This window comes from Gossypium hirsutum, chromosome A01, assembly GCF_007990345.1.
Source record: "Gossypium hirsutum isolate 1008001.06 chromosome A01, Gossypium_hirsutum_v2.1, whole genome shotgun sequence".
NCBI classification, from domain to species: domain Eukaryota; kingdom Viridiplantae; phylum Streptophyta; class Magnoliopsida; order Malvales; family Malvaceae; genus Gossypium; species Gossypium hirsutum.
Genome location: NC_053424.1, coordinates 116,559,530 through 116,584,655, shown reverse-complemented (window position 1 = coordinate 116,584,655; position 25,126 = coordinate 116,559,530). Strand labels below are relative to the sequence as shown.

General features: G+C 31.6%; 2 protein-coding genes across 2 annotated transcripts; both read right to left on the bottom strand.

The window, feature by feature from the left end:
* Positions 1-8,607: 8,607 nt before the first annotated feature.
* On the bottom strand, positions 8,608-10,047 carry LOC107925598 (uncharacterized). The gene has a single exon (XM_016856312.1). It carries the CDS (start codon positions 10,045-10,047, stop codon positions 8,608-8,610), a length of 1,440 nt encoding a protein of 479 aa, XP_016711801.1.
* A 4,239-nt stretch (positions 10,048-14,286) lies between these two features.
* On the bottom strand, positions 14,287-16,216 carry LOC107925553 (probable small nuclear ribonucleoprotein G). Its single transcript, XM_016856274.2, has 4 exons — positions 16,025-16,216; positions 15,895-15,917; positions 14,621-14,742; positions 14,287-14,536 (listed from the first exon to the last, which is right to left on the bottom strand). The coding sequence occupies exons 1-4, from the start codon at positions 16,057-16,059 to the stop codon at positions 14,474-14,476; spliced, it is 243 nt and encodes an 80-aa protein (XP_016711763.1). The 5' UTR covers positions 16,060-16,216; the 3' UTR covers positions 14,287-14,473.
* Positions 16,217-25,126: the final 8,910 nt, after the last annotated feature.

Here is a 25,126-nt window from a genome sequence, read left to right as displayed (position 1 = left end):
ACTATCAATATTTTTTAGAACATCGAATTGATTTTTTTTAACGAAGTATAAATTAAAAAATAAAATTTTTAAACATAATTACTAGGAATCCTTATGTAATTTATACTAGCTTTTTGAATTTTTATAATTTTTTATGTATTTTTTTAATAATTTTATAATTTTTAAATTATTCGTGCCATATAAATTAAATGATGTCATATCAGCATCAAATATATGTGAATTGTCACGCGAGTTATTATGCTAACATTGTTAAAAAATGACTTAATGGTATAAAAGACCCTTGAGTTTTTTTTTTAATCAATTAAGTTCTTGCAACTTTTTTATACATAATTGAGTTCTTCAACTAACATTTTCTATAAAAAAAACTCTTTTGACCAATATTGACTGTTTTAGCAATGACGTGACACTTCATGTCAGCGACAATTACGTCAACCAAATAATCAAAAAATTTTAAATAAAAATTAAAAAAATGTTTATTTTTTATTAGAATTGATTTTCTAGGTTCATTCATTTCAAAGTTTAATTTTTAAAAACATTTAAAAATGTTTTTTTTAATCTTATAGATTTGGATATATTCATACACTCTAAAAAAACTTTACTATTAATACCATTAACATTATTTATATTTATTTTATAAAATATTTTTATTTTTTATACATCTTAAAATTTATCAATAGAATTAAAATATCGATATACATAATTAACTTTTTAAAGAAAAATATTTTTAATATTTTTTAAACGATATATAATTTTAAAAAGTTGTTTTGAATGAATATGGACATATTACCGTTCAAATTTAATGCGAATCTTGACAATCATATATCTATATTTATTATGGACTTAACTTTTAAATGATTTTTATAAATTTTAATAATATTTTTAAAATTTATAACAATTTTAAAAATATCTTTTAAAGAAATTAAAATTTGAAATGAATGAACTTGGACAATCATATGTTCAGGTTCATTGCAGTAAAAAAGTTAAATATTTTTTTAATTTTTTTTACTGATGTGATATTACCACATTAGTAATTGTTGTTGACATAGAATACCACGCTAGCGCTATTAATGGCCACATTAACATAACAACGCTCAACATTGGTCAAATCATGTTTTTAGATGGAAAATGTCAGTTGAAGGGCTCAATTTTGTGCAAAAATGTCGCATAGGTTTAATTGATTTTTAAAAAAAAAAGTTCGAGGGCCTTTTATACCATTAAGCCTTAAAATTTTTAATTTTTTTAGTCAATATTTTCGTTAAAGACTTATTTAACTCTTTTTAAAATGTTAATGATAACTAAATAATAATAATTGCCAAATTGAGAAAAAAAAGTAAACATTGATAATTAAATTTATCATAGGTATGCATATTATAGGAAAAAAATTAGAAGACTATTTCATAGAAGTGCATTTTGGCATAAGATTAACAACGATTGCTTAATAGCAAGAGCTATGATTCTTTTTTTTTTTGTGAATTATGAGAGAAGGGTAAAGTCTTAATAGTAACGCGACTCGAACTCAAATCACACCTAAAACGATAAATACTCTGATCATAAAGTCAACGCACAGGATTTCAAGAGCTATTATTCTTTGGTTGAGTTACATTGTAGATGAAGCAATCAATGCATGAATCAAAAGGAACCGTCCTCTTTTCAAAAAGGGTGTTTGATTGAGGAGCGTCGCCCGTTTGCCTTTGTTCTTTCAAATTTGAACCCAACATAGTGGCCATCAGAAATAAAGATGGCTGTCTTTGCGGCGGCTTTGCCTTTTTTTAGGCCTTTTCTAAGTGATCGTTAACCCCCCCCAACGGGATGAACCCTTTTTCTTTTTTGCAGCCAACGGGATGAACTTTGACATGGGATAATTTAATTTTTGGCCCTTAAACTTGATAATTAAGTTCATTTTGGTACTTATAATTTTTTTTGTCCACTTTATCATTTGAACTTAACAATTAGATTAATTTTTATTTCTAATTTTTTTTTAAATTTGATGACATCACTTAAAAATTTATATAAATTTTTAATGTAATGATATGGTATAATCTTAGATTAACACGTTTAATGTTTAAATAACTAAATCGATAGCCAAACAAATCAGATTGTTGATTCTTGATTCAATTAGTTCGATTGTTTTAACCATAGACCAACAATAATTAAATAAACAATTAAAATTTCATAAAAAAATCTAAAAAATATTAAATCGGTTCAACTTATTTCGTAAAATCACATGATCTATTTCAATTTTCATACAAATATTCTATCGATGAATCAAATATAAAATTGAGAATAAAAAGAGAAATGCTCGTAGCTAAATCAGAATAAGTGCAAGAGTCTTGAGTATTCTTCAATCGCAAAGCTTTAACATCAAAAATAAAAAATCCACAACTGAAAATAAAATGAAGATCTAACCTAACTTTTTAAGAGCTAGAAAAGAGAAATCTACTCGAATCCATTCCTAAAAAAAATATATCATCTACTACCTATTCTCCTCCCTAAAATAAGATTTAATGAAAGAGTCATGCATCATCTTAATGCATATTGTATGTTGCAAAAACTGTCGATTTTTATCTCGATTTTCTATTTTTACAAATTTAAAGCAGTTTTCGAGTCAATCAGTTCAATCTTTTTGTTTGGACCATTATATCGACCAATTCTCAACCTATTTGATCTGATCTTATTCCAATAACACTGATCACATCATTAAATCTTAATAAAATTCAAATTCAAAAACTAAAATGGATCTAATTATTAAGTTCAATTATAAAAATAAAGAAAAAAATTATTCCTACCTTTTATAACATGAATAATTCACATGCTTTAAGCCAAGTTAATATAATGTGACTCTTATTTAAAAATGTAAAATTATCATGCTTATATGGATTTACGTGAATTAATTTTCTTTAGAAAATATCTCGAAACACCTCAAATTAGAGTGAAAATCTCATTAACCTTTCGTGTTAATTGCTTTAGCTATTTTGGTCAAATTATTCACGTCACAAAGTAGGACTAAAGGCACTTTGTATAGGTGATACATTTACTTACTGTTAATGTAAAAATAATAATAACTTTGAGATTAAATGTTGTAATAATATTATAGTGTAAGACCAAAATTTTTTTTTTAAACAAATCGTATTGAAAATACGTTCATTAAAAGGGTCCTAACTTGCATAAAATTAAAGCGAAAAGTAGAGGATCAAAATTAATGGACCCTACCCCAAAATCAGGTCAGATTTACGAACGTTAACGGAATAAAAGTTCACTAATAGATTTTACTTTATAGCCCTATTATAGCTACCTATTTGACAAAAAGAGTGTAATTTAGGGACTAAACGGAAAATTAACCCAAATATTACTTCACGTAATGTTTTACTTAGAAATTAAAAAAAGTTGCTCAAAGTTAAAACCGAAAAACAGATTTACCTTTAATAACATTACCCCCAGAAATTTAAGGTTTAAATCTCATTAGTTAGTTAAATCCATACTGTATTATTTTAAATTAAATTGAGTTCAACATTCACTCTCATCTGAACCCTAAATCCCAATTTCCCTAGAATTATAATATGAATTGGGCACGTGGCTTTGTTTTATTCCAACTTAAACTCCCCGTACCAAAATTATATATATACACTGATTGATTATACATTAAAGGAAAATTATTAAATTCCATTTTCAACCCTTTTTTTTTAAGAAAAATGTTTCAAAATTTTCAATCAGGCTAAGCTCGGCTTTTTTATAAAAGTAACCCTAAAAAATAAATTAATTATCAAAATAATTCACCCTTTTAATTATGTACAAAAATAACTCATTTTTTACAGTAAAAAGTGATGGAGCCATATGATATGGCTCCACCACTTTGCCACGTCAGCCAAAGGTATTAAAAAATTATTTTTTGGTGAAGTCATGTTGAATGACGCCACCAGTATAAAATATTAGAGAAATACTAAAAAATTTAGAAAAACGGGGACTTAAAAAAATTTCTATTTTTTGGTGGAACCATTCTAAATGGCGCCACCACTTTTATTTGTCAGGTTCTTATGTATTTTTTTTACTTTTTTTACTTTTTTTACTTTTTTTTATATTTTGTCTGTTTCTTAGATTTTTTTTAAGTTTTATATCATTTTCTTAATTTATTTTACTTATTTAATTTATATTATTAATTTTAAAAATTTTGTAATATATATTTAAAATGTTTTATAATATTTTTTTAAAATTTTAATTATTATTTTTAAAAATATTTTTTAACTTTATATATATATTTGTGAAATTATTTTTTTATAAATTTTAAAAATGTATTAAATTAGTTTTGAAATTATTAATTTTATAATATTTGAAATGTATGGTTAATATTTTATTAATTTTACATACAATTTTAAATATTATTTTTAAATTCTTTTTTATCATTAGGTATATATATTTAAATTTTAAAGTTTAAATTAAAATATATATATTTATTATAACTAGTCACATCATGTCAGTGATGTGACTATTAATAAATTTAAATATAAATATAAATTTTTAAAAAATATATTAAATATTATTTTATAAATATTAAATATATTTTTTTTACTCTTTTTATTGTTTTGTTTTTTCTTTTATGTTTAATTATTATTATTAACTTTAAAAAATTTGAAATATTTTATTAATATATATATTTGTAAATTTTAGATATGTATTTTGAGATTATTTTTTAAAATTTTTAATACAATTTTTAAATACATTTAAAAAATTATAATTTTTTAATAATATAAGAAATCATAATATTTTAAATATATTTTTTTAAAATTTTGTCTTTTTCCTTTTTTTACTTTTTTAAATTTTACGTTTTTTTCTTATTTTATTTTGTTTATTTATTTTATTATTAATTTTAAAAATTTTGTAATGTATATTTAAAATGTTTTATAATATATTTTTTACAATTTTAAATATTATTTTTAAATTCTTTTTTTAACATTAGATATATGTATTTAAATTTTAAAGTTTAAATTAAAATATATATTATTATAACTTGTCATATCATGTCAGTGATGTGATTATTAATAAATATAAATATAAATATAAATTTTAAAAAATATATATTAAATATATTTTTTATTATTTTGACTCTTTTTATTGTTTTATTTAAAAAAAATTGTTATATATATGGGTGGGGCGTGGTCCCCCTTGTATAGATGAAGAAGTTGAGTGAGGGAAACAAAAAAGGTACGGTTGTTAAAATTTTATTTTTTTGTTTTTATATTTTATAGTTAATGTAATATAATAAATAATTGTATTGTGTGTTTGTTTTCTTATATTATATAGATTTGAAGATGTCTTCTGGAGCAAATACGGATCACACTTCATCGATGATCGACGAAACAATAAAATTTATTATAAATTAAAAAAAAATTCGGTTTAGTTTCCTAATTTTTTTTTGCTAATCGCTACTCTGTTGAACATGTTTTGACTGCTTTAAAATACTTATCTCTAATTAGTTGTTATTTAGCTTTTGTTAAACATTTTAGATTATTAATTTGATTATGCTTTGTAATACTTTATTTTTGTTATAATTGATTTAGATATACATTATTTGTAATTGTATTTGTATACTTTAAAAAAAAAAGTTAGTAGCACTCACCTCCAAACATCTAATTTAATCACACAAATTATAATAGAATAGATATATTATAAAAATAAATTAGGATATTTTCATTTTTTTTAAATAACTACCCCTTAAAATCGACTTACTTAAAACTTTACTCTATTTTTACTAATTTCATACTTAATTTATTAGACGGTGTGTAGGGATTAATACGCAAAACTATTACTTGACGAGCTCTATTTATGAAAAAAAATTCTTTTAATTTTAATATATATATATTATTAAAACAATAATAATAAAAGTGAATATATTTGATTATTTACTAGTTAATTTATAAATAACTAGAAAACATAAATATTTGTTTAAAAAATACTTTATGTTTTTAAAATTTATCATATAAAAAAATATTAGTATTCCTTGAAAAACAATTTTTCGCTATTACTCACTTTAAATTTTGAATAAGATATCATAAAATTTTAAAATTAGAAATATATACGTATTGTAGCCATTGGTGTCAAATTGAACTTGCTTGAACCAATCATCTTCTCTTGCGTTGCTTTCTGGTTTGGACTTATTTTTTACACTGGTGGAGTTTGAGTTGCTGCTCAATGAATTTCTCTTTTCTTGTAATTTTACTAGTCCTCAGTTCATATTCCTGTAATTTCTCCCATTCTTTTATTATTAATATATTTATTTTAATTAATTTAATGCTTAACTATGGTTAGGATATAATAATCACATTTGATTTCTACGTGTTATTATTAATATTTTATGACAAATTTTCATTCTATTATTAATATATTATTACTTATTTAATTTAACTTAAATAAAAAATACTTAGAATGGTTACGTTGGTATAATATAAGTGTGATGTTTTTGTTTTCTCAACCTTTCAATTTTACTCTTGAATATATTTTTTTATGTTTAAATTATATAGATAATTGATTTATCACATTTTTATAAAAAATTTACCATACAGGATGGTTATTGGGTTTTGAGGTTACAGTGTCATTTTCCCAAGTACGATCCGGACGAGCGGATCATGCCATACTTACGGTTGGCCGGATTTGGGGACGTCGCATTGATCTGGAGGTTTAACTTGAGGCCAAACTTACTATCCGCCTTGGTTGAGCAGTGGTGTACGGAGACCCACACCTTCATTATGCCGTGCGGGGAGTGCACTATCACATTAGAAGACGTCCCTATGCAACTTAGGTTACGAGTTGACGGTGCTGTGGTCACGGGTTGAAGCAAAGTGTTGGAACCTTCTGTAGTATGCCACAGACTGCTTGGACGGTCCCCTCGTGATGGGGAACAGAATTTCACATGCTTGACATTAGCATGGTTGAGAGCAACTTTTAAGCAGTTATCGAGCACTGCCACTGAGAAGGAGGTGATGTATGCTGCTTGAGCCTATATTATGCAGCTGATTGGGGGGTACTTCTACAGAACAACACGTCTAATAGAGTCCACTTAAAGTACTTGCCTATATTGGAGGATTTTTCTCGTGCTGGTAGTTACAGCTGGGGATCTGCAGTGTTGGCTGCATTATACTATGAGCTCTGTCGTGCAACAAAACATGGGGTTAGTAATATGGCTGGTTTTTTGGGTCTACTGCAGTCTTGGGCTCTATACAGGATGCCGTTTCTAGCGGCTATTAGGCACCAACCATATTTGTGGCCACTTATAAATAGGTAAAAAGAAAATTATACTTAACATTTAACGACTCATAAGTGTGGATAATATTTTTCAAAGTTTAACTGCGAACATGTTTGTTTCGATTTCAGATGGGTGACGTCTACGGGAATTTGTGCGAGCCAGACATTAATCATTTACCGTCAAATGATAGAGGCGTACGCTGGAGAGAAAGTAATATATTTTAATATAGTTTAAGTAACATTTATTTAACTTATCCACTTACAGTATGTGATGTGAATTGACTCATTATGTTATATTGTGCAGTTCTTGTGGATGCCGTATTCTGCAGTAAACATTGCAATCCTTATTCCTCAGAGGGTTCACGTTAAAGTTGGTATGTGGTGCATTAACACGCCGGTGCTCAACTTCTCAACCGTTGAGTGGTACAACAGTAATCGAGTTATGCGACAATTTGGGTGTAAACAATTTGTGCCGGTCGAGCCACAACAGTTTGCTGATGTCCACGGTAAGACCATGCAGGGGAGACATATATTAGATTGGAGCGTGGAACATCAATGTTATGTAGCACTATGGAATACCCGGTACGACAGGCGGCCTGAGATGCACTCCTGCATGTTTGACTTCAGTCCCTCGACTGAATATATGCAGTGGTACATGAATCGATGGCGAGTTTATTTATATGGTAGACAACTTATGATAGTACCAGGTCACGGCTACAGACGTAGAAATCAACCTACGGTGGAGGTAGAGGATCAACTTATGGCGGAGCCCGACTCGGAGGACCAAGTTTTAAACACATCAGAGCAATGGGTTGACACTTTTTGTGATGAGTCCCAGAACAGTTCATATAACCCGGACATAGGTGGTTCGAGTTCATATCATCCGGATATGGGTGGTTCGAGTTTATATCACCCGGACATGGGTGGTTCGAGTTCATATCACCCGGATATAGGCGGTTCGAGTCCATTTGACCTAGAGCAACCACCGACATCAGTTGATATGTTTGGTAATAACATGTACTCCACCCCGCCTCAGGCCACGATCGACCCAGTTGCCAATCCTTCAGATGTGTACAATACACCTCAACGTCCACCCCGTCAATGAAGGCCCGTAAACCGTTATACACCGAACGATGATACCACTCCTGGTTCTTTCCAATTTTAAGTTATGTAAATTTCAAGTATTATGTGATGTTTGTTGTATTGGTTTAAGGTTTCACAACTTATATATTAGTGTTTTTTTATTTAATTTATTATAAAATCTTTTAAAGTATTAAAATTTGCAATTATTAATTTTAAATATAATTTTAACACTAAATAATACAAACTTTATTTCTAAAAGATCATAATAAAGACAGACCTTAGTTACAACATTTAATTTCTTTCAGACCGTGAAGATTGGCCAGTGGAGACGTTTCCATTGGGACATTTGCTCCGATTTTGGCCAACTGTTCTACATATGGTGCAACGCTTTGGATCGACTTGTTCTCTTACATCCATGTCGTTTTGAATCCTCGCTATTGTCGGTCTACCTTTGACTCTCCTACGTAGTGACCGATCAGGCAACATCTCGAATGCAGGTGATTGCACTTCCCATGTCGATATATCCCTTAATATAGGGAACTCGTTACCCCAAATACGCAACGTATGTTCAAGTGTGTATACATCATCGATATATTGTTCGACATTCAAACTATAGGTAGCACAAGCTGTAACCACATGTGCACACGGGTACCGTAGTGCTTGGAACATCCCGCACTCACAACGCCTGTTTCGGAGATCAACTCTATAGGACCGTGGCGAGATCCCTGACCGACGACTGATATACTCTGTCACTCGAATAGTTTCCAAATTTCGAAAATATAGTTCTACATTCATCAACCTAGCCCTTTGAGTGTTATCTTTCATGGCATCTCTGATTTTTTTGACGTACACGTGTCCTGCCTCTAACTGTTTTGCTTGTTTCAACCCCATTTTTGACATTAAGGTTGCTAACCTATAAAATGTGGCTGAAAAAACAGATGAAATTGGCAAGTGACGAGTATGCCTTAAGACGGAGTTAACGGCCTCAACAAGGTTAGTTGTCATATAGCCATAACGGTACCCCTCGTCAAAACATTGAGCCCATTGCCACGGCTCCATCCTACTCAACCACTGTGTAAGAGAAGGTTTGCAGCCCGCCATATTAGTCTCTAACCTCGCCAACTTATGTCTAAATCGGTGTGGTTCCAGCTCGTACCATATGTATATATTCCGATAAAATGCGTTAAAATTAGGAAATGGACTAGAAATAATTACAAATACGAATTTAAATACGATATTTTTACCCATGTTGACAATACGTTTACGCCAGTCTTTATTCTTATACTCATTGTGGAAGTTCACAGCGATGTGACGAATACAATAGATAGACCTCCACGGAACCTCTAATTGCCGAATTGCAGCAATAAGACCCTTCGATCTGTCAGATATAATGCAAATGTTGTCTTGCCTAACAACATGTCTCCGTAAGTTTCGAATGAAATATGCCCATGATTCAGGGTTCTCCAACTCTACGATGGCAAAAGCGATTGGTAGTACATTTCCATTACCGTCTTGTGCAACCGCAATCAGAAGTATCTGCGTGTATTTTCCATAAAGCCATGTTCCATCAACTTGCACTACCGGTTTGCAGTGGGAGAAGGCCCTAACACATGGATCGAAAGTCCAGAACAGTCGACGAAACACTTTTTTTCCCAGTTCCAATTCTCCATTAGGGCCTCTATAAGGCAACATTTGCAAGTCAACGACAGTTTCTGGGACATACTCTACCATTGCTGAAATCCAACTCTGAAGTTTATTGTATTACTCATCCCAGTCGCCGTACAATTGTTGCATGACCATTTGTTTCGCCCACCACGCTTTCCTGTATGACACTCTGTACTGAAATCGAGCTTGCATGTCTGCAATCAATGTCGACACAGGAATGATTGAGCTATCTTTCACTAGTGGCAAGATGCAGTTGCAAATACTTTTGGCATCCAATTTTCAGTGGTCTTGAGACATGCATGCGATAGTACATGTATGACGCCCTTTTAATTTTCGTATTTGTCACTGTTGAGTTCTCTGTATAAATGCAGCACGAACTCGCCAACCACACATATCGTCGGCTCTCCAACATTCCCCAACGTATAATGTCGGTGTAGATTTGGCAACCTTGTAATCAATCGACAACTTTATGCTGTATTGTTTGATGGTAAACACACAATCCGCCTTGTTCTCGAATTGTTGCCCAACGAATAACTTGTCGAACTGTGAATTTGACGCCAATCTATAAATAGGTACTATATCAGCGTACTCAGGGAACTCGGATGCATGCGCTGCATCTGGATCTACGTTCAACATGTTGCCCCCAGGTTCATTTCGTAAAATAATACCATGACTCGGGTTACAGAATGAAGGGCCGTGAACATCTTCAACCTCCTCCGGGCCTTCATCATCGATATCGTCTGGAACCTCATCAAGATCGGGGTCACTAAAATCTTCAACGTCTTGATCAGAATCTTCACCATTATTGGTCATTTCTCTGACATTTGTCTCAGTGCTTATTATCACCTCCGGATGTATTTGTAGACGGGGACCGAGGGTTGGGTTGTTGTACGAACTCCCACCATAATTAGGAATTTTGGGTATCTGCGACGTTCCACCGCATTCTAATTGGCCTGTCCATCTAACGTTAAGATCAAAATCAAATTCGCGATGTTGACTTATTGGGCTAACATTCTCAACAGGCTCTAAGTCTGCTAACTCAGCAAATAATTCAACTGGTTGGAGGTTCACACTCCCAGTGGACCACCATATTTCCATCATAGTGCCCAAGTCATCATCATCTAATAGTTGCATCGCACAAAATTTGAACGAATCTGTAAAGATTGGAAACTTGTAAAATAATTTGGACATCGCCCTTCCACAACGGATAACTATTTTTGCGCTGATCTTCCTTTTCATTTCTGCTAGCTTCACATTTTTTTTGAATCGCAAATCTACTCTTTGCCGGCCTTGAAATACACAACCAATATCACATTCTACATTTTGACCATAAAAAACAACATACACCAAAAACACCTCATTATCATTTTTAACAAATTTTTTGAACTTTTCCACTTAACACAACAACTACACCACTCTATATATAGAAGAGAACCAAGAGGTGGAGCCATTCAAAATACTGTGATTTTTTAGAGTATAGGGGGCCCCGTAGCAATTTTGCCATTTCCTGGTGGAGCCAAATTTTGGCGTCACCAGTTTTCAAGTCTGACAGCCAACTTATTTGTTTCAGCCTTTTTTTTTTTTAAGTTTTGACTTTCTTTTTTCTTTTTTAAGTCCTTATTTATTTTATTTATTTCGAAAAACTTGGAATATATTTTTTAAAATGTTTTATAATATATATTTTTATAAATATTAAAAATATATTTTCAAATTATTTTTTAAATATTAAATATATTTTTAATATTATAAAACATTTAAAATAATTTAAAATGATTTAAAATATTTTTTAATATTTTAAATGATTTTAAATATTTTTTAAATTTTACATAGAATTTTGAAATTTATAATTTTTATTTATTTTTAAAAAAATTTAACATTTTTTAAATTTTTTATACAAATTTTATTTAAAAATTTAAAAATTTTATATTATTAAAAAATAAAAACAAATAATAAATTTGAAAGATCATATCTTTAAATTATTTTAATATTTTATATTATTAAAAATATGGTTAATATTTAAAAAATAATATTTATAATTTTCAAAAATTAATTAGAGTAATATACATTTAAAATTTTAAAAAAAAATCTAAAACTGATATTTAAAATTTTAACAAATATATATTATAGAACATTTCAAATATACATTACAAACTTTTAAAAATTAATAATAAGAAATAAATAAATTAAATAAACTAAAAAAATAAAAAAAAATTTATAAAATCTTAATTTAAAAATTCTATGTAAAATTAATAATATATTAAACATACATTTCAAATATTATAAAACTAATAAACAAAATAAAATAAGAAAATAATATAAAACTTAAAAAAAGAAAAAAAATAAAGAAAAAGACAAAATCTATGAAAAACTAATCTAAAATTTAATTTGAAATGTATAATAAAAATAAATAAAATAGATAAACAAAATAAAATAAGAAAAAAATTAGACTTCAAAATACTAAAAAAAAAGAAAAAATAATTATATTTTTAAAATTTTAAAAAACTAATTTGAAAAATACATTTTTAAAATTTATAAATAATTAATTTCACAAATATATATAAAGTTAAAAAATATTTTTAAAAATAATAATTAAAAATTTAAAAAAATATTATAAAACATTTTAAATATATATTACAATTTTTTTAAAATTAATAATATAAATTAAACAAGTAAAATAAATTAAGAAAATAATATAAAACTTAAAAAAGAAAAAAAATCTAAGAGACAAAATATAAGAAAAAAAGTAAAAAAAAAATTATAAGAACCTGACAAATCAGAAAAGTGGTGGAGCCATATGGAATTTTTTTTTAAGTCCCCAATTTTTTCAGATTTTTTAGTATTTCCCTAATATTTTATACTGGTGGCGCCATTCAACATGGCTCTATCAAAAAATAATTTTTTAATACCCCTGGCTGACGTGGCAAAGTGGTGGCGCCATATCATATGGCTCCATCACTTTTTTACTGTAGAAAATGAGTTATTTTTGTATATAATTAAAAAGGTGGGTTATTTTAATAATTAATTTATTTTTTAAGATTATTTTTATAAAAAAGCCGCTAAGCTCTGTCACACACACGACTGTATAATCCATATTTTTACCTTTTACTCAAAATTTTGTAAAAGTTTTATTTTATTTCAAAATTGTTTCCAGATTGTTTTAAATGTTTCATAAACTTAAAAGTCTCATTTATTAAATTGTGAATGATGTCAAATTTTTATAATCGTAGTATCTTATAATTCATACCAGACGACTGAATCGAATCTAGGGCGTTGCATTTAGTGATTTACCAATGGATTAGATGTTATCCTTTTGAACTTGCCGATTCAAATCGGTTTGCAAATCATGGTATGCTCTATTTAGTGGCAACACCTTCATAACCATGCATTTGGATCGAAGCCGTCAACACCGTTGTCACAAGATATCTTCATTATTAGGAGAGGATCGACGTCGAAAGTTTCCTTCTCAATGATCTCTAATAATGATTCTTTTGATCGTAGCTTTGATTTGTCTTTAGATTTCTTTGACGGGTCCTGGAGATATAATTTAAATGATGTATACCATTGTGATGGTCTTATATTTGATTTCAACTATTTGCCAAATTATAACGTCGTTTGTAATTTAGCCACCAAGGAAACTTTTATCCTACTGATTTCGAGTCTGAAACCCAAGATTAATTTTTTTTTTACTTTTTTAGGTTCGGATATAATCTCCTAAACCATCGATGTGAAGCTATGCAGATAAGTAGTTGAACAGTCGGGAGAACCAAATATAATGTCAGCGGGAGCTTCTATGTTGGATCGTACAATGTAGAAGTTTACCCATTGGGAACTTATACATGGAGACAAGTAAAAAGAGGCAAGTTCAATAGCATAAATTCGGGAGACATTTGCAGTTATACTACTAAAAGCTTTTAGAGATTGATTCATTGGAAGGGCGAATATCATGATAGCATAGGTTTTGACATCATATCATTCGACTTGGCTGATGAAGAGTTTCGAAGAATACGACTACCAGCTGATGTAGTTTTCGATTTCAATTTTCTAATGTGGGATGGAAGCTTGTGAAGAAAGAACACAGTGTGACAGATAAAAGTTCCCAATTTCGAATTTGAGAAGCATGGGTGTAGTGTAGAAGGAGCGCATTGACAGTTTGGGAAAACAATGAAGTTATTATGGTGGAAAACCTAGCACTCAATAATGAAATGGTGTCTTACAATCCTGGTAAACACGAATTTAAGAAGTTTAAGATTCATAGGCGTCCGATATTTGATGGTTTTGATGCTTTCGTTTACTTGGAGAGCCTTGTTTCCGTTAAAGTGATAATAGATCAAAGGATAGCGAAAAGAAAGAACAGAATCCATGGATATCAATCTAACAAATTCCTACGAATTCTCGATCATATAACATATCAAGCCCTAAGCTAGCAGCCTAGACACAATAAGTGAAAGAGATACAGAAAGTGAAATCCAAGTTTTGGAACGAAAAACCTGAATTACTGCATCCGGCCTACGGGTTCAAGTGCTTCAACAGTAACAACGCTATTTCCTCTGATCACCTGCAACAAATTGATACCACTTAAATGACGCTAATGATCGAAGTATTATATCTTTAGTGACGGTTTAAGCATTACGAGACTCACCACCATGCCTATATCAGTTTTCTCATTGCCATTCACCTCAACGGTGTTGTCAACTACTAGGTTCATAAACTGATCAAATCCGCGAAGTGTACCAACAACCAACCGATTTGCATTCAGCTTAACTGCAGTTTTAAGCATGATAAGAGTTCTTAAGATTCAAAATTGTAATCTAGAATTTATGTAAACCAACAATCTCAAAGCTCATAAGCCAAACATGTAATTTTGTTATCTCATTTATAAATATTGTATTTTACATATTGCGACCTAACACAACTGCAACTTACAAGAGCGAGTAAAAGCATAAAGCAATGAATTCCTGACTCACTAAATCAAAGAGGTATTAGAAAATACCGTAACAATTCATAGCCAAATCTACGACCAACAGTAGCTCATGAATTATTCAATCTCTTCTTTTTTTTTCTTTTGATGACAGAATGCTTCAATCTTCAATTATGGTCAATACTATGTTCTCAAGGATGCAATTTTATGACTATTAACATCCAGAAGAGTCTAAAAGAACAACCACAATTTTTATTAAACGTGAAAGTACACCCCGAGACAAGGGATTAAAATCTAATGTATGTTGCTCCGACTCTTTGTTTTTGTTGAGGAACCTGTGTAGCTGTGTCCAACACATGGATCTGGAGCCTCCAATGGTACTCCAAATAAATAGAAAATCTTAGAAAAATCAGACCATAACTGTGTTGGACACATACACATATCCGATACCGTACCCGTGTCAAAGTAACATAGGCTCCGACTATTATTTTTTCCTTAAATTATGAGAAATACTTGGACTTGTGAGCGAGGATATGACCCTCTAAGGATCTTCCAAATACATTAAAGAACCTCAAAAGAAGTTACAACATATCCGTGCACAACACTAATACGCTAATTCAAAGTAATCTAGGTCTTGATACCTAAATGTACGCAATCTAACACCTAATCAAATGTTGCATAACATACAAATTCTTTAACTATCACAACCCAGAAACAGGCATTCTAATGAACCAAAAATATGAAATTCCATACTGCAGGGCATACGCAGGTCTCAATTCTCAAACACTCATCACAACTGAAAAAATAAATGTAAAAATGGAACCAAGAGCCATTTATCATCGTGTATGCGAAACTTAACGAACGGAATTGAGGCTTAAGCGAGCTACTACTGGAAACAAGCAACAAAAAATGAATATAAACTGACTTCAACTAAATTTTAGTATGGAATTTAAATAAGTAGAAGCAAAGCATAAAAAAAAAATTGAAAAACTTACTCTGGAGCTTCTTGTCCATGTATCTGTTATAAGCAAGATAAAAAGAAAATAAAAAAAAAACAAAATATCCAGGGAAAAGAGATTCAAACAAAGAGAAGCATTGAAATAGAAGCGTGAAAAAATAAGTTACTTTTTGAGATCTGGAGGCTGGCCGGATCTGCTCATTGTGAAAGAGGTTTGCTCAACTACTGATTTAGAGCGTAGGGCTTTAGGGGAAGACGAAGAGTTTAATGTTTTGATTATTGGAATCAAAATTGAAATCCTTATAAATTGTTGGACGTCATCAAGTCTCCCTCCATTGATTTTCTTGAGTAAAATTATACGTTTCAAAAATTAATAATAAGTTTTTGAATTTATTTATGTTTAATTAGTATGATTAATATTTATTTTTAAAACATTTTTTAAACTTTTCAATATTATTAAAATTATTTTATGAACATTAATGCATCAAATATATTTTCAACATATATAATATTATTAGAGTCCAAATCTTAATTGTAGATGGAGTTTATTAGATTTTTTTTTGGTAAATGTAACATCTTTTTTTGTGATTTGGATGTTAAAAGATCAACTTAGGAAAAATGACACAATTAGATATTAATTTGTGGTTAAATTTATTAAAAATTTACCTACTTTTCTTCATAGCGCTTACCAAATATTTATCTACAAATAAGGGAATGCTTTTATTTATAGTTGAACTCTTTCAGATTCAGCGGTATAAATCGAATATATCGATAGCTAATATTAGTGCTTACCTACAATATGAGTGTCCTAAGAGATTTAAACTCTATACAATCCTATCCCTAGGCCTATTCATGGGTTAAGCTAATTATCCAGGCACGAAAGTCTGTCAGAAATTTGAGAAAGTTTGAGTAAAAATATTAGGCCTGAAAAATAGATATAAGCAAAAAAAAAATAGGCCTGTTCAAAAAATGGGTTGGGCTCGGACTTAAATATTTAAGGCCCAAGCTCGGCCCGACTTGACCCTTTTTTAAGATTATAATACTTTATATTATATTAATTTTATATATTATGTAATTTAGAACACATTAAAAAATAAGCATATACTATATATATAAACTAGTCTAATGTAAACAATAAAATACTGTTAAGATGACTATATAAAAACTTTAATAAATAAAAAATGTATAAAATTAATAAATATTAAAATGAAATAAATATTTTTTAAGTGAGTCAAATGAGTCTCATTTAATTAGTTGACATATATAGAATTCTCTATGTGCATTCGTCATAGGCTTTGAATCGCAACCCGTGACACTAGTATGATTGAATTACATACTATGCTAAACAGAAGTTCACTAGTCCAAATATATTAATACTTGGCATGGTCAGTTAAATCATCCTAATTAACAACGACGTGAAAATTATGGAGAATTCATGTAGACATTTATTAAAGAACCAAAAGATTATTCAATAGAGGAATGCTCTTATTCTACTTGATATTAAAAAAAAAAAGAAGATTTTAAAATCTCACTAGTTAAGGTTGAAATTGAATGTCTTTACATTTATGAAATTTCAGCCCGTTTAATCTTCATATGGAATCTATTATTATATGATTTTGATAAATGTATCTATAAATTTACAATATAGTCACATGTGCATTATTAACCTTCAACAGCCATTGCATGCGCTGCTCCATTCCCTTCTCGCCTATTATTAAATATTTTGAGTAAATTAAATATTCAATCACGACATTATTTATTGATTATTATATTGATTAGACAATTTTCCTAATATCAGAGAAGGTATTATTAGCTTGATGGAGAATTATATTAAATGCATTATTTGTTATCTCATATAGATCCTTGTATAAATTAATAGGAACTAATGTTCATAAGTGAATGAAAGGTGCTACAAATCATCACCAAATAATTTATTTGATCTAACAAGAATAATTAAGTCTGATATATCGGTTGAAAATGCTCGAATATGAATCAATGTCTCCATAAGATGACGTGTTAGAGCAAATAAAAGTAATAAATGCCTAAAAAAAAATAAATCAATTAGTTCTAAAGATGAAAAATCTCGTAAAAGAAAATAACAACTCAATATGATCATTGTTGCGGAAAGGATCGATTCGAGAACTCCGATATGACTACAAGTAAATTGACCGGAACGAAAAATAAAGTGAACACAAGGATTTACGTGGTTCGGCTTTAATGCCTACGTCCACGGGCAGAGGCGAAAAGAAATTTCACTATAACAAGATGAAGATTACAAGTGTTTTACACTCAAGACACAACCCGAGAACCTCACAACTCTCAACCCCTATAGAAAACCCGAAAGCTAAAATCCTAGCTTTCAAAGAACAAGCTTTGCTCTCTCTTGGTTTGGGATGATGAATATGGCTAATGAACCTCTCTATTTATAAGAGAGTTCAAGGACATAATTGTCCAAAACTTTGGCAAAGATTTGTGGTTGAAAATGGACACCAACAACCATCCACTAATCCACTACCACCAACAACCCACTACCAACAACAACAATCCACTACCAATTTTAAGCCATTTCTTAACAAATCTCCACCTTGGCTTGAAATTTACCAAGCTGAACATCATAGTGAATTCCTCGAACTGGATCACCTCTTCCAAACGCCTCTCTGGCGCTAATCAATCCCGAATACCTATCAAGTCCAAGCAATGCTTGAACTTATATGCAGGGATCACCTTAGTTAACATATCTGCAGGATTCTTCTCGGTAGCAACCTTGCTGATAACAATGTCACCTTGCGTAACATGTTCCCGAACAAAATGATATCTGACATCAATGTGTTTGGTCCGTTCATGAAACATCTGATTTTTAGTCAGATGTATGGCACTCTGGCTATCGCAAAATACAACAGTGAAATCCTGTTGTAAACCCAAACTGCTTACTAGACCTTTCATCCACAATGCTTCTTTCACTGCTTCTGCTAACGCCATATATTCCGCCTCAGTCGTAGATAAGGCTACGGTAGACTGTAACACAGCTTTCCAACTAATGGCTCCTCCAGAATAAGTGAAAACATAACCCGTCAGAGATCTTCTTTTGTCCAGATCTCCAGCATAATCAGAGTCCACATAGCCCGTGACACTGCTAGTGCAGTCACTCTGATCATATACCAAGCATAAATCTGCAGAACCTCTCAAGTACCTGAGAATCCATTTCACGGCCTGCCAGTGTTCCTTGCCAGGACAACTCATGTATCTGCTGACCACACTAACTGCATGTGAAATGTCTGGACGAGTGCAAACCATTGCATACATCACGCTTCCAACTGCACTCGAGTATGGAATATGAGACATTTGCTGCTTTTCTTCATCAGATTGTGGTGACAACTCTGCAGAGAGTTTGAAATGTGGTGCCAACGGAGTACTCACAGTTTTCGCTTTATCCATGCCGAAGCGTTGAAGAACCTTTTCAATGTAGTTCTTCTGCGACACACGAAGCTTGCCCGCCTTGCGATCTCTGTGAATATCCATGCCCAAAATTTTCTTGGCAGCACCCAGATCCTTCATCTCGAACTCACCACTCAACTGCGACTTTAACTTGTTGATTTCCGACATGTTTTTGGAAGCAATTAACATGTCATCAACATACAGCAACAAATAAATGTGCGAACCATCTGAGAGCTTCCGATGATAGACACAAGCATCATAGTCACATCTTGTGTAACCATGCTGAATCATGAAGCTATCAAACCGCTTGTACCACTGCCTTGGGGATTGTTTCAATCCATATAAAGACTTCTTTAATAGACAGACATGGTCTTCATTACCAGGAACTGTAAAACCCTCTGGTTGACGCATGTAGATTGTTTCCTCGAGCTCACCATGCAAGAACGCCGTTTTTACGTCAAGCTGCTCAAGTTCTAGATCAGACTTGGCCACCATGGCAAGTAATACACGAATGGAAGAATGCTTTACGACTGGGGAGAAAACTTCATTGTAGTCAATCCCCTCTTTCTGAGTGAAGCCTTTAGCAACCAATCGTGCCTTGAATCTAGTTGCTTCAACCCCTAGGATGCCTTCCTTTTTCTTGAAGACCCATTTGCAACCAACTATCTTCTGGTTACTTGGCGGCTTAACCAACTCCCAAGTATGGTTCTTGTGAAGAGATTCTATCTCCTCACTCATAGCAATTGCCCACTGTGCCGACTCATCACACGTGACAGCCTCATTATAACAGGAAGGTTCTATACCAATGGACTCCGCCACACTGAGCGCGAAAGACACCAGATTAGCGTAACGCGGATTTGGTTTGATTTGTCTCTTCGTTCTTCCAGTGGCAATGCTATATGGTTTTTCTTGAGGTGACTCATCTTCATCGGAATCTTGCACCTCAACTTGATCATCCTGGACTGAAGTACCTTCCGTAGGAATTGGAGCGTCCACCTGACACTCCACCTGCTTCTCAACACCGTGATCTCCCATTCTATCTGACTCCTCCTTTTTCCGGGAATTTGTGGTGGATCGAAGCATGGATGACTCATCAAAAGTCACATCTCTGCTGATGATGAACTTGGACGAAACCGGATCAGGACACCACAACCTGTATCCTTTCACCCCTTGGCCGTATCCAAGAAATATGCATTTCTTCGCCCTCGGTTTGAGTTTTCCCTCATTTACATGAGCATACGCAGGGCAGCCAAACACTCTTAAACCAGAGTAATCAGCAGGAGAACCAGACCATACTTCCTCAGGAGTCTTCAGCTCAATAGCTGTTGACGGAGATCTGTTAACCAAATAACAAGCAGTATTAACAGCTTCAGCCCAAAATTCTTCACCGAGCCCAGCATTTGATCGCATGCAACGAGCTCGCTCCAAGAGAGTTCTATTCATGCGTTCTGCAACTCCATTTTGTTGTGGTGTTCGACGAACAGTGCGGTGTCTCACTATTCCTTCATTTTTGCAGAACTCATTGAATTCACCTGAGCAAAACTCCAAGCCATTATCCGTCCGGAATCGCTTGATCTTCTTTCCTGTTTGATTTTCGATCAAAGCTTTAAATTGCTTGAAGTTGATGAGAACCTCATACTTGCTCTTCAGAAAATACACCCAAACCTTTCTCGAGTAATCATCGATAAAGGTAAGCAGATATCTGTAACCACCTTTAGAAATTGTCGGAGAAGGCCCCCAAAGGTCAGAATGGAAGTAATCCACTGTGCCTTTTGTCTTGTGAATCCCAGTGCTGAACTTTACCCGAGTCTGCTTACCGAAGACGCAGTGCTCACAGAAATTCAACTTTCCTGTACACTGCCCAGACAATAATCCTCGTTTGCTTAGCACCGATAAGCCTCTCTCGCTCATATGCCCGAGCCGCATATGCCATAACTTCGTGGTGTCAGAATCTAGATCATCTGATGATGACACTCCCGCAACACCTGTAACCGAGGAACCATCGAGGAAGTAAAGGCCCCGCTCCAAATTACCACGTATCACAGTCAAAGCACCCGAGAATACCTTGAGAACTCCACCTTCAGCAGAGTACCGAAAGCCTTTCTTGTCCAACGTACTCAAAGAGATCAAATTTTTCTTCATTTCTGGAATGTGCCGAACATCAGTTAGAGTTCTAACAATACCGTCAAACATCTTTATACGAACTGTGCCAATCCCCATGACTTGACATGCGTGGTCATTTCCCATTAGTACTGAACCAGAATGCTTCTCGTATGTTGAGAATGCATCTTTCGAAGTACTTATATGAAATGTAGCTCCCGTATCAAGAATCCATCTCCCACCAGCGTAAGAGTCGGATACTGCAAGAACGATCTCGGCATCACTTGAAGAATCTGCATCAGCTACATTCGCACGATCATTTTGTTGCTCCTGTGATTCTGATTTCTCCTTCCTTTTCGGACAATCTACCTTCATGTGCCCGTACTTCTTACAGTAGTAGCACTGTATTCTCTTCTTGGACTGCGATCTAGGATGGCTTTTACTTGAACTTCCACCCTTTGCCTTGGATCTTCCTCGAGCAACCAAGCCTTCGCCTTCATTGTTTTCGACCACCTTACCAGTGATTTTCTTCCTCAACTCACTGGAACTTAAGGCATTTTTCACCTCCTCTAGAGTCAGGTCATCACGACCGTACATCATTGTATCAACAAAATTCTCATACGAGGGAGGCAAAGAACACAAAACAATTATTGCTTGGTCCTCATCATCGATTTTGTTATCGATATTATTCAAATCCATGATAATGGAATTGAATTTATCCAGGTGCTGGGAAACAGGTGTACCTTCCTCCATCTTCAGGGCATAGAGTCTTTGCTTGAGGTAGAGCCGGTTCGTCAATGACTTCGTCATGTACTTGCTCTCTAACCGGAGCCACAAACCGGACGCGGTTTTCTCATCCGCTACTTCTCGTAGCACTTCATCTCCTAGACATAGCAGAATAGCACTATGTGCTCTTTCTAGCATGTCATCCTTTTGCTCTTCCGAAAGCGTGCTTGGTAATTTATCTTTACCAGACAATGCTTTTAGCAATCCTTGTTGAACCAGCACTGCCCGCATCTTGATGCGCCATAAACTGAAACTATTTTTCCCGGTAAATTTCTCGACATCATACTTAGTCGATGAAACACTTGTAGCCATAATTTGGAACCTTTGAATGAATGATAATATTTTCTTCCTGATGTGAAAGATCAGACAAAGCTGCAGTCACAGGGCAATTCAGAAAATATTATCACTCCTTCAACTACGCTCTGATACCAATTTGTTGCGGAAAGGATCGATTCGAGAACTCCGATATGACTACAAGTAAATTGACCGGAACGAAAAATAAAGTGAACACAAGGATTTACGTGGTTCGGCTTTAATGCCTACGTCCACGGGCAGAGGCGAAAAGAAATTTCACTATAACAAGATGAAGATTACAAGTGTTTTACACTCAAGACACAACCCGAGAACCTCACAACTCTCAACCCCTATAGAAAACCCGAAAGCTAAAATCCTAGCTTTCAAAGAACAAGCTTTGCTCTCTCTTGGTTTGGGATGATGAATATGGCTAATGAACCTCTCTATTTATAAGAGAGTTCAAGGACATAATTGTCCAAAACTTTGGCAAAGATTTGTGGTTGAAAATGGACACCAACAACCATCCACTAATCCACTACCACCAACAACCCACTACCAACAACAACAATCCACTACCAATTTTAAGCCATTTCTTAACAATCATATACTTCAGGTGCTTGAAATTTTGGACAACGAACATAAATAGATATTGATAAGTTATGTCACGATGAAAAAAATATGAAATCGAATTGAATAATTTATCGATAACATTTATACATATAATATAACTATTTAAATGGTAAAAGAAAATAAGAATATTGAATATAAATTTGTCGAGTAATGTATATATAAAAATTATTTGCCAAAATGGAAAAATATTATTGAACTAGAATTAAATTCGCTTTCAAAATGTGATTTTTTTTATTAGTATCCCAAACATCTAAATGTATAAAGTAATGTGGTAAAATATGACTTATGAGACAAAAGTTTTCACAAATGTCCCAACATTAATTAAGTAAAATTATAATTTTTTTTATGGATGCAATAATATTTAAATATCTTATTAATTTAATAATTTATGAAAAACTTGATATGCTTGTACAGTTGTTGTTATAACTTTTCGTAAAGATTAATAGTGCATTTTATTTGTAAATTGAAATATACAAACAGGTTCTTAAATTGGTTCAATATGAATAAAATGATTTCGTTGTGTACTAAATAATTGTGAGACCACCAAATGTGAAAAAAAAGGACAATCTTTCATCTTCAAGAAAATTATAAAGAAATTTTGGATCAGAAAAGAGGTGTTTATGGTTAGGTCAGGACTAATCATGGTATTAATATATTTTATGTTTGTTCAAGTTCAATTTGAGTCGAAATATGAGTTTAAAATTTTGTCTAAATCTAACTATATTTGCAAAAGACTAGTCCAAATCTATTCTAAACCTGCCCATGTTATTTTTTTATTTGTTTAAAAATATTTATATTAAATTAAATTAATATTTAATAATTTTATACATTTTTTATTTATTAAAATTATTTATGTAGTTATCTTAATATTATTTTAATATTTATATTAGAGTAATATATAATATTTATTTATTTAATCTGTTCTAAATTACATAATATAAAATGTCATAAATTAAAAAATGGGCCGGATCGAGCTCGAGCTTTGAATGTTTAAGCCCGAGCTCGACACATATTTTAAATGAACCTAATTTTTTTACCCATACCCATTTTTCAGGGCCTAATATTTTTATCTAAACCCTCCCAAAATTTGAGTATACCTTCAAGATTGAATGAGTTGCCCGACCATTAACAAGTCTAATTCAGAAGCACATATTAAAGCTATAGAAACATTAATATATTAAAGAAGCTCAAGTGAAATATGTTTTCTCAAAATTCTTCCTTATTCATGATCTCTATATAATAATTGTGAAATATATATCCCGCAAATAAATTAAAGTGACAAGTTAATAGATCAATTTATAAAACATTGTTTACTTCAATATTTGAGAAGTTACTACTTAAAATTAGAATGTGTGTGCTTTAAAATTTTACGTGTTGTTATCACGAGGGAAATAAGTAGGCATTGTACTATTTTTTCCTTACTCGAGATTTTATATTATCAAAATTTTTTAATAAAATAACATCTTATATATAAACATGTGTAATTTTTTTATTCAATAAATATTTTTTTGCAAAGTTTTTATCACAATAAAATTTTTATTATAAAATAAATGTTCAATAAAATAAATTATTGATAATAAAACCATACATATTTCTTTATTCCATTATCTATTTTAATTTTGCAAAATAATTCTGACAAAAAGTATAAAATTAATTTGAAAATTCCTATATTATTCTCGTAACCATAAACCCTTAAATCAAAAATTAACATATGTATATTTAAATCCGCGTACTCAAAATATAGAGGTTGATTGTAATAATGAAATGTTAAGTGATACTATTTAAAATGGTTTTACATCAATTAATAACATTATAAAAGTGTAATTAATATATTAATGGTGCACTAATGATTGGAAAATGAAGTTTAGACACATATTGAGAAAGAGTAACAAAGTGATTGATTGTTTAACCAAGACAGCAATAGGATAATTAAATCAATTAATTATCCCCACATATCCATGTCAGTATGTAAAAAGACTACTAAAGAAGGATGTTCATAGCTCTCTACACGTTGAGAATTCTAT